General features: G+C 44.0%; 1 protein-coding gene across 2 annotated transcripts in view; it reads left to right on the forward strand.

The window, feature by feature from the left end:
- The window catches only part of Adck1 (aarF domain containing kinase 1), an 88502-nt gene extending 87727 nt beyond the window's left edge, over window positions 1–775 (forward strand). For both annotated transcript variants that reach the window (XM_090344613.1, XM_090344614.1), the window contains one exon: window positions 86–775. In XM_090344613.1, coding sequence (XP_090200739.1) covers window positions 86–257 — 172 coding nt within the window. In that variant the 3' untranslated portion in view covers window positions 258–775. The remainder of the gene's footprint in view (window positions 1–85) is intronic.
- The last annotated feature ends 12839 nt before the right edge of the window (window positions 776–13614 follow it).

The raw sequence follows: 13614 nt of genomic DNA on the forward strand, positions 1-13614 counted from the left end.
AGCCACCATTTTACATTTTTTTTTCCTCAGACATCCTGAGCTCACCTTTCTTACCTCTTTATCCTTTCCTTTCTTGCCCCTTTAGACACAACAAGAAGAATACCCATTCATTCTTCAGAAGAACCCAGATCTCTATCTGCGAGGCCTTTAACTTATGGAAGATCGACCTGCACGAACTCATGCTTCATGTGAAGGGGTGGAAGCTGGCCAGCTGGGTCTCGTCCCTGCTTTGCTGGCTAGTTCCTGTTCCACACTGAGTCATGCCCTGCCCCTTCCAGGTGTTTTTGAACAACTTGGTCTTTCCTTCATAGCCTGTCTTCACCTAGTCACCCCATTTCTGTCCTGTGGTTGTCTGCAGTCCCAGGATGACTGTCCACACTACCATCATGGACCCCGGTGGACACCCTAGCCTCCCACTGCAGCCCTTTCTTAAGACTCATGGCTGCACCTCAAAATATGCTTCTATCCTCCAGGAAGAAAACACAACAGCCTCTCATATCCTGCATGTGCCACTGGCTTGGATTTCACCTCTACTTCTGTGTACCCATGCATGGCTATGTGGCCCACAGAGGGCATTTGTAGGAAGTTTGACTTTGTGGGAGATGATGTGGTCTTGGGAGCAGCTAGAGAGGAGACTCCCCAGCAGTGCTACCTTTCAGTGAGGCCCTGTGCCTGTGTGCCATCTAAGGCAGAACTGCTGCTGCACTGTCCCGAGTATTTACTGTTGTGTTTCAATAAATGCCCTCAAGGCTGTGGGCTTGTCCATCCTAACAAATGGGCCTATTTCCACTGTGCCTGGGCCTGGCCAAAGGCTTTCAGCTCTTTTGGCTACTACCTCCCAGAGCTCCCAGGAGGCCTGGAAGAGCATGGTCAGATCATGGTCGTGGGATATCTAGGTTGCAGACAATTCTACCTGGCCAGCAGTGACCATAAACACTGAGTGCCACAAAGCTCTTTTGCTTGACTTCTGGACTCTGTAGCCTTTGTGAGTGGTAGGACTCCTCCCATTTAGTCCCCTTCCTGCTCTTTGGTGACTTTTCTCCCTTTCTATCCCCCCCTCTCTGACTCCTCCTTTTACTCCACAGTCCCTGAGACCTGGATGAAAGGTGTTAAGATGCCCAAGATGGGGAGCTCAGAGGCTCAGGTGAAACCTGAGGCTTCACTTCCCTGGGTCCTCACTTCATCCCCTGTGAGTGGGATACTTGCCTTGTTCTTGGCTTCCCCTCAGCTTCTCACTTGATTCCCTCAGTTTTGGGTTTGGGAGTCTACCAGGTCCCCCAGGCCTTCTGGAGATAGTGATCCTCAAGTGGGATAGTAGGTTTCATCTCTTGAGACTTCTAGGCTACCTGTTTTTACCCTGTTGCTCTCTGCCTGCATTTGCTTCCTCCAACTTCACCCTCTTCTCCAGTTTCTGGATTAACTTCAAACTCCTGCCATAACTCCTCCTATGTGTGTGTGTTTGTGGGCCCACAGATACCTGAGATCCCAGGTCTGGTAATTCCTTGCTCCTGAGCACTGGGTCTCACAGATGATAGCTGTGCTGTCTCTGCCCTTCCTCTTCCTATTCACAATGGCAGACAACCCCTGAGATGATTTGCAGTTCTTTTACTTCCAGAAAGAATTGTTTTTAGTGACCACTTGGATGTACCCAGGAACTTGTGAGAATAACTTGCAAGATGTTACTAATCATGAGGATCCATGCTGCATATTACATTTCATGGGGTCTTTTTATAGCCACAGATGTAAATATAAATGACCTTTCTGCTCTAGGTAATGGTTACTTGCTTTTTCACTTTTGGTGTAGTGGGGAGCTTCCCTGCATTGGGATCCAAAATATCAACACAGTGTGCACAGTTAGCTACCCAGGGAGAGCTGAGAGGGAGGGATTACAGATGCAGGGCAGCATGCAAATAGGGCCAGAGGTTGATGTTTACTTTGACGCTCTGTAAATACATTATAACGTTAAACTGTCCTAGCAGCACTCCGGCAAGGGTCATTTTCTCCATTTTCATGAGAAACAAGGTTTAGAAAGGTTTGGTAATTTGCCTGGAGCCATGCAGTTGCTGAGGGGTGGCCCGGTGCTTTGATTTTAATTCCACAGTGTTCTAAATGATGATTATGCTTGCCTCCTGGGCTGTCAGTGTGCTTCTCAACTATGTCTCCCACACATGGATGTCCTGCCTTACAGGAGGTGTTCGATAGCATGCATCTACATTAAGAGTTGATATCTGTAGTTTAGAAAACTGCACATCCTTCCTGCAGGAGTGGGTGGCCAGGTTCATGTTCTAGGATCAAAGAAGACGAATCTCAGCACTTGGCTGCAGCTGTAGAACTCGGAAACTGTCTAATAACACCCTAGAAAGCAAAAGGTGGCTCCTAAAGGCACTAGAGCAAAATCTGGAGAGTGGAACTTATGGGAGGTCAGCTGTGTCCCATGGTACATGCTTTTTACATGTAAATGTAAAAAGGACAGAAGACAGGGAGTGGCCAGGACAGGTACAGGCAGAGCTGGCAGTAGGTGACTGGCAAGATCATAATAGATAGCCAGATACTGGTGGTGTAACCCCTGTAATCATAGCTAATCAGAAGGCTGAGATATGAGGATCAGCAAATTCTTAGCTCCAGGTAATAAAAAAAAAAAAAGCTGAAAATGAAGCTGTGGCTCAAGTGGTAAATTCATTGCCCTGAGTGAAAAGTCTGAGAAACAGTACCCAGGTCATGAATTCAAATCAGTCTATCTAATTCTAGAGCAGGTCTACCACTTGCTTTAATACTTTAATGTAATAAGAATTCTTTAATAAGAAGCATCTTCAAGGGATTTCTGGTGCCCACACTCGCCTTTGAAATCTTTCATGGTTTCTTGCTCTCCCTTGTACAAATGAGATCATCTGTAGAGCTTCAAGAAGTCCATGGAGGTACATGGAGGCCATGTACCTTTCCAATTTTCTTTTTTTTTTTTTTACTTTTCAATTTTCTTTTCTAAAATATTATTGTAAGCCAGGGACGGTGGCTCACGTCTGTAATCCTAGCTACTCAGGAAGCTGAGATCTGAGGATCGTGGTTCAAAGCCAGCCTGGGCACTAAAGAACAAGAGATTCTTATCTCCAATTAACCACCAGAAAACGGGAAGTAGGGCTGAGGTTCAAGGGGTAGAGTGGTAGCCTTGAGTTGAAGAGCTCAGGCCCAGAGTTCAAGCCCCATGACCCACCAAAAAAAATATTATTGCAAAGTAACTTCAGACTTACTGTAGAGCTGCAGCTAGCACAGAGGGTTCCTGCCAGCCCATCACCTGTCCTTCCCTGATGTTAAGCTCTCATGCTATCAGGCCCCTTGTTCAGTCAGGAGTTATCATTAGCAGCCAAGTGACAGAAGTTGCCCAGACGTTGCCACTGTTCTCACTGATGTCTTCATTGTGCCCAGGAGCCCATCCAGGTTACCATCTGCATCCAGGCATCCTGGCTTCTCAGATTTCTGAGGACTGTGACAGGGTGTCAGACTTTCCTTGTCTTTTGTGACCTTGACATTGTGGAAGAATGTAGGTCATAGATTTTATTGCTTGTCTGTCCCTTTGTCTTTTGTGTTTCCTTGTGATTAGCTGGCTCTGGGTTTGCAAAGGTGAAATGTCCCTGGCATTCAATTCTGGGACCATGTCTTCAGCACGACTTACAGCTTTCATTCTGTAGCAAAAGCTCAGGGATGGGACCTCTGCTTTAGGCTCATACACCAAAGCAAGAAATACGATCCCCTACTTCATGTGTGGGCACTGAAACCAAGAGAGGCCTGACAGCTTCTCAGTCAAAAGGCTCTTAGATATATCTAACTGTAGATATGTCAAAGCACAATAATAAAAAAGGTGGTGTGCTTTTACTATTTAGGTTAACTGTGAATTAACTCCTTTCTTTGTTATCAAACTGGAGATTGGATCCAGGGTCTCATGCTTGCTAGGTAAGCACTGTATAATGTGAGCCATTCCTCCAGGCGGTGAATTAACTCTTAAACATACAGACAGCCAGGCCTGGTGGCTCACACCTATAAATACTAGCTACTCAGGAGCTGAGATCTGAGGTTCGAGATTCAAAGCCAGCCTGGGCATTAAAGACCATGAGACATTCATTTATCTCTAATGAACCACTAAAAAACTGGAAGTGGTGCTGTGGCTCAAGGGGTAGAGTGGTAGCCTTGAGCTGAAGAACTCAGGTTATAGTGCCCAGGCCCAGACTTCAAGCCTCATGACTGATGAAAACAAACAAAAAATCATACAGACAGTGACAAACGAATATGACATCAGAAGCATGACCACAGACCACACCCCCACTACACACACACACACACACACACACACACACACACACAGAGGAAGGGAGACCTAGCACTGAGGCTTTGTCTATACTGGCAGGGGTTAGTAGAGAGAACACAGGTCAGTTCCCCTCTTCAGTGGGCCTAGCGCTCCCTGCCTGCATCTGACTGAAGTGGCGAGTTGTTCAAGCACTGACTATTTGGAGCCTCTGATCTATTGGTGATAAATTGATGGAGCAGTGTCTCTAGGTGGCCATCAGCCAGAGCAGAAGGCCTGAGGAATGGGTTGTCAGCAGCATGGACTTTCTTTTCCCTAAGGCTGGCCATTAGGTGGACCTGAAACACTTTGAGGCTGATTATCAGGAGCGCTTTGACAATTTTCTGCCCCTTGGAGCTACCAGAAGGCACAGCTCAGCTTGCAGGCTGTGTAGTTGATAGGAGATTCCCTTCCCTGCCAGAGGTAAGTGTGCACTTCAGGTGTCAGCAAACACCTGTTTACAATGCTTCCACCAGCACCAAAATAGGGTAGAGTGGAAACTGGTGCATGGCTCTCAAGTTGGCCCAAATCCTTTTGTCCTATGATAGCCTATACTGTCTGTGTGATCTTGAGCAAGTAACTCAGCCTATCTGAGCCTCATTTCCTCAGTATGAAAAGTGGAGGTAATAGTGCCTGCCTACTTTGTATGATATTGAAAGGTTCAGGTGAGTTAATAGATGCACTGTGTTTGGAGAAGATAAACTACTGATGTTTATCATCAATCCCATGACAGGCTTGATTCCCAGTTGTCTTATTGTTCCTTGCATGTTTTCTCTTCAGGAGAGTGAATGAGAGGTCTGGCTCTCTCAGTCTCCCTTGCACCTAGGTTGATACATGAAATGAGGATGAAAGGGAATCTTGAGAGACTTTCTAGGAAAGGTTTTTTTTTAGGAATTGGTCAGGGCATGATTTGCTTATGTTGCCACTTCTTTCTTCTAGTAAAGGAGGTTGGTAAGTAGTTTGGAATGTCTTGAACTATGGCGGTGACCTTGAGGTAATAAGAATAATACAATATTTTATTCAATTACTGACAAGGACAATTTTTGTCACTCTCCAAAGCTGAGGTTGAATTCTTATTCAGAGTGACAATATACCAAGACAAAGTCTTTAAGAAAGCGATTTAAGTTATGGCGCCATGCAGGTGGAACAGCAGTTCTATGGGGCTGGTGTTCTTACAGGAGAAATGAGTTAGGAGCCGGGAGTTTGGCCTAGTAGTAGGGTGCATGTCTAGCATGCATGAAGACCCAGGTTTGATTCCTCAGTACCATATACATAGAAAAAAGCCAGAAGTGGTGCTGTGGCTCAAGTAGTAGAGTTCTAGCCTTGAGAAAGCCCAAGGACAGTGCCCTGAGTTCAAGGCCAAGGACTGGCAGGGGGGGGTAGGGAGAGAGAGAGAGACAGGAAGAAGAAGAAGAAGAAGAAGAAGAAGAAGAAGAAGAAGAAGAAGAAGGAGGAGGAGGAGGAGGAGGAGGAGGAGGAGGAGGAGGAGGAGGAGGAGGAGGAGGAGCAGAAGCAGAAGCAGAAGCAGAAGAAGAAATGAGTTAGATCAGAGCTTTCTCTCCATCTGCACAGAAGGATCACATGAGGGCACAGTAAGAAAGTTTACAAGTCAGGAAAGGAAAGGAGGCCTCACTTGAATCCAACCATGCTGGCCTTTGATGTTGAACTTCAGAACTGCAAGAAGTCAATTCTAAGCCATTCAATCTGTGGAATGTTGATTTGGGGGCCTGAGTGAAGAGACACTCGTTTGGCTCCGTGCTGGGTACTGGACTTTCTGTTTAGAGCTGAGCAGAAGAAAACATTGACCCAGCAACACGTTATAACTGCTGTTGAAATTATGAGAGCAAAGGCTACTTACTGATTAGTTAATGCTATATGCTATTTTCTAGTTGCGACCAGAAGAGTCTCCTGTACTTCTGGCAGGGATCCAGTGTTTGAGTACACTTCTCCAGGGACTGCTGGGGTTCTTAGAACTGACTGGCTGAACTAGGCTTAATTTCTCCTATTGATTTTGCTTGTTTCTGTCTGTGCCAGTCACCCCCAGAGAGCAGGGGGCAGCCATTTCCTTAATCACAGTATTATTTGATACAGACATTCTAGAGATCAGGTACGATATGAACAGTTTCCCATAGGTTGTCCCTACCTGAAGAGAACAGATTTGGGGATCCTGCTGAAGGAGGATTAAGCTTGCAAACTGGGGACTTGTGAAAGCCCCTCTCCCTCTTTCTCTTCCCCATGATCTCAACAAGTCTGATTGACTAAAAGAGAGCTGGTGTGAAGCTGTCACCTCTCCCTTGGGGTCATTCTTAAATAGGCCCATGTAGATGGTTCTGAGAGAGCAAACTTATCCCCAAATGTGTGGCCTTTCTCTTGGCTTTTCCATATATCTTCTACTTCTTACTAGGTGGCAGACCTCATGTCCTACCTTCCACAAGGCCTCCTGCTGCAGACCTGCCTACCCTCCCCACTCTCCTAACCCTTTTCTACTTTCTCATCTTCACACTGTCTCCCTGGATGTGCTGTTCTTGGAGGGTGAGGCTGAAGTCAGCCTTGTCTTTGGTGTGGTGGTGTTCACTTTAGCTCAGCCCACAGACTGGCTGGGAACTGGAGGGACAAGATCAGTTCCACTCCATACTACCTTTAAGGTCTGTAGCCTCTGAGAGAACGTGAAAGCAGCAGTGAATCCCCATCTTTGGTCTGAGGGAGTGAGAAAGGTATTTGGTAACACCACTAAGAAAGAAGATTTGACGAGACCATAGTTGTAATTCTCTGTGAGGCCAGGATATCCCAGAATTTTATTTGCACAAGGAGACTGTGTTAACTGTCTCAGTGGCCCAGATGATCAGCAATTTTCTGGCCCCAAAGGCAGGTGCCAGCCTTCCCATCTTTCAACCTTTATAACCCCTCCCGCATCTGTGTATCTACTACTTTTCTTCTACCTCTCTACCAACACCTGCTTCAGACCTGGTCCCTGTGCCAAAGAGGAGCTTACCTAAAATGCAGTGTTCATGAGAGGTTTCAGATCCATTTGATTTTTCTATTATGTCTCTAATTTTCTTTTATCTTCATTTGGACTTTTCAAGATTTTTAAAAACCATTTCATGACGGAACTTGTATCTTAATTGTGTATTTCTAATTCGTATGATATAGGCAATATTTGTGAAAGATTATTTTGTATTATTGAGACATCTTTTTCTAGGGTACTACATTCATGAACTTTAAAGATCACCACCGTTGCATCTGAAGACATTTCCTTCAAAATGTAGTCATCCTAGCAATAAATATTCAAGGCATTGGACACAGTCAATTTTATGCATGGTATCATCTTGATCCCTTACCTAAGGGTACATGAATTTTAGATGAAAAATGCATACTCACATTAAGTTTGTGTGATGCATATTGTTTTATGAGTTAGAGACCCTGAAAAATGATGACTCTTAAAAGCCTGTAGGTTTGCCTAATCCTACCACTGCCTGTGACCGGAATGTAGTATATGCTCAACTTGAATGCCTTGGAGGGAATGAGTGAGGAGACTCTGAGATGATAACTTAGAGCAAAGCAATTTATCCTATGATTGGACTGCATCAACAATCAGGAAGGAGGCATTTACCTCAAATTATATACAAAGGAGCTGATGGAGTGAAATAGACTGACATTGGTAGAATGAGCTTTAGGTTCAGAAAGTTGACAGATTGGTTTGGGATTCTAAAACAGCTACCATAACAGGTCCCTCCATCCTACTAGGGCCAACGCAGACCTCACAGATCAGTTGCTATATCCTTTGGCGTAGAGCTGGGATGTGGCCCCAGTAACTCAGTGTCCCACTTGACTGCGACAGATTAAAACAATCCTGGCATCTATGATCTCCAAGTAGGAACATTTCTTCACCTGGGATAGACTTAGGACTCTCATAAACATCAAGCTAATGGACTCATTAGCCTCTCCCCAAGCTAGGACAGTCCTAGATTTTTCTGTGATGGGAGGAGGACAATTTGGTTCCATTGGGGTACATCATTTGAATTGTCACTGCAATGGAGTGACATTATCTAGTGTAGAGAACGTTTCTATCAACACTGTCTGTCTGTGTGTCTTTTGAAGGGGATTGGAACTTCCTGGATACAGGGATCCCTCCCAAGGGGTCCATCTCTGAAGCAAAAGGGTTTGTGAGTGAGAGCCCATCCTCTCCCACGCTGTTCAGCTTGAGAAACTGAAGCCGTGGGCCCGAAAGGGTCTTTGATGGTAGCCCAGACACCAATGGGTACTGACCAGCTGGTCATTTAGGGCAAATATCCCTTTCTTGGCCCTGTGACTTTGTACCCATAAACTTAGGAGAGTAGGCCACATCAGTAGTTCCCAACAAAGGCAATGTGGTCCTAGGGGCTTTCTGGAAACGAGTGGTAACATTTTTGATTAACACCCTGATTGGGGAATTATTACCAGTATGGAGTGGGTGTGTATCATGGATGTCTTATGTCTTCCTATGGACAACATGGTTTCATGCAACCAAGAACTTTTCTGTACCTGAGTAAAGTTATTATCTTTTCTTTTGTCAGTCATAGGGCTTGAACTCAGGGTCTGGACATTGTCCCTGAGCTTCTTTGCTCAGGGCTAGTGCTCTACCACTTTGAGCCTACAACACCACTTCCGCTATCCTGGTAGTTAATTGGAGATAAGAATCTCACAGACATTCTTGCCTGGGCTGGCTATGTGGTCCTCAGATCTCAACTTCCTGAGTAGCTGGGATTACAGGTTTTAATTCTGTTAACTCAGGTTGCCTCTGGTTCTAGGGCTCAAACTCAGGTCCTGGGCATTTTCTCTTAGCTTTTTATTTTTCAGGATTAGTGTTTTACCACTTAAGCCACAGCTCTACTTCTGATTTTTTGATGATTAATTGGAGATGAGAGTCTCATGGACTTGCTTGGGCTGACTTTGAACCACAATCCTCAGACCTCAGCCTCTTGTGTATCTAAGATTATAGGTGTAAAGCATTGACTCTGAGTGAGTTCTTAATGTCCCTTGGGATATATGTATGGCAAATGCTGTTCATAATGAATCAAATCAACAATTGATCTTCTCTGCGCACACATTTCATATACCTGCTGAGTTTCCTGGGGATGCAGCGATCATGAAAGGTGACTGATTACTTAATTTGTTTAATTGGGAATCATTGTTCAACACTGGGGAAACTAACCATTGCAACAAAGAACCTGCATTTGAATGGCCAGCAACACATCTGGTTCTCTCTGACTTAAAAACCAAATTTGTAGCTGGGTGCAATGACGTAGGACTGTAATTCTAGCTACTCAGAAAGCAGAGGACTGAGGTTTAATGCCAACCAGAACAAATAGTCCATGAGATCCTATCTCAACCAATACAATGTTGCCGTGGCAGTAAATGTCTGTCATCCTAGCTATGTAGAAAGGGTAAATAGAAGGGCGTAGGTTATCTTGGTCATAATAGGAAATCCTATTTGAAAAATAGCTAAATCAGAAAAGGTTTGGCCCAGAGCTTAAGAGAAAAATCACCTACTTGGTAATAGCAAGGCCCTGAGTTCAAACTCTAGCACTGCCAGATAAAACTTTAGACATGTAGGTAGTTTGTAGGGTTCATGGGTCCCTTACTTCCCACCCCTGCCCCATTGTGAGGTTTGAACTCAGGGCCTGGACACTCCTTAAGCTGTTTTATTTTTTTTGCTCAAGACAAGTGCTATACCACTTTGAGCCACATCTCCACTTATGGCTTTTGGGTCTCATGAACTTTCCTGCCTGGGCTGGCTTCAAACCATGATCCTCAGATGTCATCCTCCTCAGCAGTTAGGATTACAAGCATGAGCCACCAGCACCATGCTGAGTTGATGAATTTTACTTGAAGATGGCAAAGGACATTCCCAAATATTTGTTTACAAAAAAGCATGTTTCATGTTGAGTCTGAATGGGTTAAATAAAATCTACTGGCCAGGCTTTTTTAGCCTTAACACCTTCTGAGACTATGAGAACCAAAGAAAGAGAGGGCATGAAAAATAGAAAACATGCAAGGCATGGTATAGACTGACCTGCTGCCTGTTCCATAGGTACTGGAGAGATGTCTTTGGTTTTGTGTCTAAATGGGATTCAGGATCAGAACTCACTGCTTACGTACCATGGGATTTTGTTGTGGTTGTTAGTTGCAATGGATGGGAACCCTTCCTTGCCAATTCTTACATTAAAATCCAAACATGCAATGTGATGGTAATGGTAATTATGTCAGGGGGTTGGACAGAACCCCAGGGATAGGATTAGTGCCCTTATAAGAAGGGAGCAAGGAGGGTGATGATGTTGCAGGAGAGAGAGGCTGTCTATAAGAGCAGGCCCTGCTGTTGCCTTAATCTTGGACTTGACAGCCCTCTATACTGTAGGAAGGAAATGTCTATTCTTTCACTCACACATTCTATGTTATAACAGCCCAGCCTAAGGCAGCAGTGGTGCCTACTGTATGTGGAAATATTGCTCATAGTTCTCTCCCTTTGGTTCTTAGTACTTCCTCCTGCCTTGTTTTCATGATGCAATTTTAGTGGAATTAAACTTGAACAGCCCCAAATTATATAATTAATTACATTCAGCTTCAATTACAACCACTAATTGATCCAAGGCAGCTAGCACAACACTTTCATTATTGGGCACACAATTATTGAGCGCCTACTTTGTGCTGGGAATAATTCAGGAAATGGTCAATTTCTCCTGGGGAAGGAGAAAAGGCAAGGGAGCTAGGGTTGTCGAGAAAAGCTTCCTAATGGCAGACAATTGTACTCAAGGATTTGGTTGGAAAAGTGCAGGTGGTCTTCCTCTGGGTCTCATTCTTGGGTTGGGTGGGATTTTTCTGGCACTGGACATCACATATTACATTCTAGGTGTCCGTAGTGTCTTCTTCCATTGACTTTTGCATAATAACTAGATAAAAATTAATAGTTAACCAGGCAGGTATGGAAACATGCATCTATCATCCCAGCTACTTGGGAGGCTAAGGTAGGAGAATCACTTGAGGCCCCAGTTCAAGACCAGTCTAGGCATCTTAATGAGACCCTGTCTCAAAAAATAAATCTAAAAGTTTTAAATAGATATAATGAACCCCTGTTACTCCAGGGACTCCTGAGTTGTTACCTGAGTCTTTCCCTTCACCAGACTTCAACAAGGTGAAGGCCTGCTATTTGAGCCTGACTATGTGTTTGGATCAACGGGGCCTTGTGATAAAGGCAAAGGCTGAGTTATCTGGTCCAGGGTAGTGTTTCAGGCTCTACATAACCACCGACTTCCCAGGTGATGTTAACAGATGCTATAGGTCTGTGGAGTACATTTTTAACTTACAAGGCTTTAGGGTCACTGGACTGCCCACTCTCAAGAGTTGACATTCCTAAAGAGAGAAGCCAGGTAATACCAAGTCTTGCCATTCATTTGGGATACTAGGACAAAAGACCTTGAATAGGGTGGTGTCTTAAAAACACCAGAAATTAATTTCTCTCAGCTTTGGAAGCTGAGAAGTCCAAGACCAAAATGCCAGCAGAATCAGTGTCTGGTGGGCCTACTTCCTGGTTTATAGATGGCCTTCTCACATGGCAGAATGGCAAACTTGCTCTCTGAGGTCAGTTGCTAAGGCTCCAACCTCATGATCTAATCCCCTCCCAGAGGCTTGCCTCCTAGAGCAGTCACCTTAGGGGTTAGATTTTCAACATATGGATTCTCAGAGGGCATAAGAATGCTCTATCAGGGAGCTTGTCATGGTGCTTGGTTAGGAGATTGTACTCTAATGGTCCTCCTTGAAAATGGCATTTAATTACTATCTGATAGTACTGGGGAATATGTTTTCTAGCTTCTTCTGGGTTCTCCTTGTTAGGACAGGGTATATGTGCTTTCTTATTTCTCATGGTACTGATTGTAGAAAGTAGCTCACCAAGTGAGGAAGACCACCTGTTCCTGAGGTAGGTGAGTGTCTGTTAAGTGATTTATTCATGTGGTACTTCCTGGGTAGTGGTCTGCATTCCTCTCTGCTCAACCCCTCTCTGCTCATGCATGATACCTTTGCACAGCAATCTCAGGATAACTGTTCCTGAACCACATCAAAGCTTCAGAAGCTTACAGAACAAACCACACCGTGTGACCTCCTTCTCTGGGGGCTGGCCTCTAGTCTAAAGCAAGTGCTACTTAGTCTAGAAATGGTCTCAGTTGTCTCATGACCTCATATCTGAGGACTCCTTGGATCAGACAGAGGGTAGAGAGTACCTCTAGAATCAAGTGAGATGCCAGATTTTATAATTTTATATGATATTATATATATTGATTATATATATCACATATAATTATATAACATAATAACCATAAATTATATATTATAAACATATAATTTTGCATAATGTATACATGATATATTTATATATGTATATGTTACACATGTGTATATTATGTATATTTTAATGTATATATTATATATACATTTATGCATGTCTATGTATATACCTATGTGTTTGTGCAGGTGAGGTAAATGCAAACAAAAGCCCAACTTGATTATTGCTTAATGAAGGGGGAAATGAGGGGAATGGGGGGAAAGAAAGACTGTACTGGATAGTGAAAAATTCTTTAGTGGTTATAGATATATCAAGCCTTCCATTTGATGAAGAATCAGTAAGGCAGTTCTGATTTTTTTTGTTTGTTTCTTTTAGTTTGTGGGAATACAAGTCATGGGGTAGAGTTGTTCCCCATTCTCCTTTGACCTTTCTTCTCTGGAAATGATGTCTTAATTCTGATCCGTCAGTGTATAACTTCTTATTTCTGTCTTCCTCTCCTTTTAGAGCTGGCTTTGGACAGACAGATCTCTGGCTGCCTCTCTCAGGCTGTGGCTTCCAAGGCCTGCCCTGGTTCACAATGAAGCTCCACAGGCTTTGTTTTTCACAGTGGTAAAATACGAGAATCACAGGGATCTTTTTCTTTCTTTACTGTAGTTACTTTGGTGTTTAGCCATCCTTTGTCTTCAGGTTTTGCTGAGGGCATGGCTTTTTTTTTCTTTTTTATGGTTTTCCTTTTCCAATGTAGAATATTGTTTTGGAAGAAATACTGGAGGTAGTGATCACAAACAACCACCCTACCTCCAATAGACAGGACAGGTGAGTTTCAGGGGCACAGGTGGCTCACTCATGATCCTGCTAGACAAGAGAACCCCAATACTCAATGACCATTGACTTTTATTTGTCACTCTGTACTGGCAGAGAAGCTAGGAATCTGGTTTACCTTGTCAAGCTTCAAAAATGAACAGAG

Source organism: Megascapheus bottae, chromosome 14 (genome assembly GCF_031878675.1).
Source record: "Megascapheus bottae isolate mThoBot1 chromosome 14, mThoBot2.hap1, whole genome shotgun sequence".
Lineage (NCBI taxonomy): Eukaryota > Metazoa > Chordata > Mammalia > Rodentia > Geomyidae > Megascapheus > Megascapheus bottae.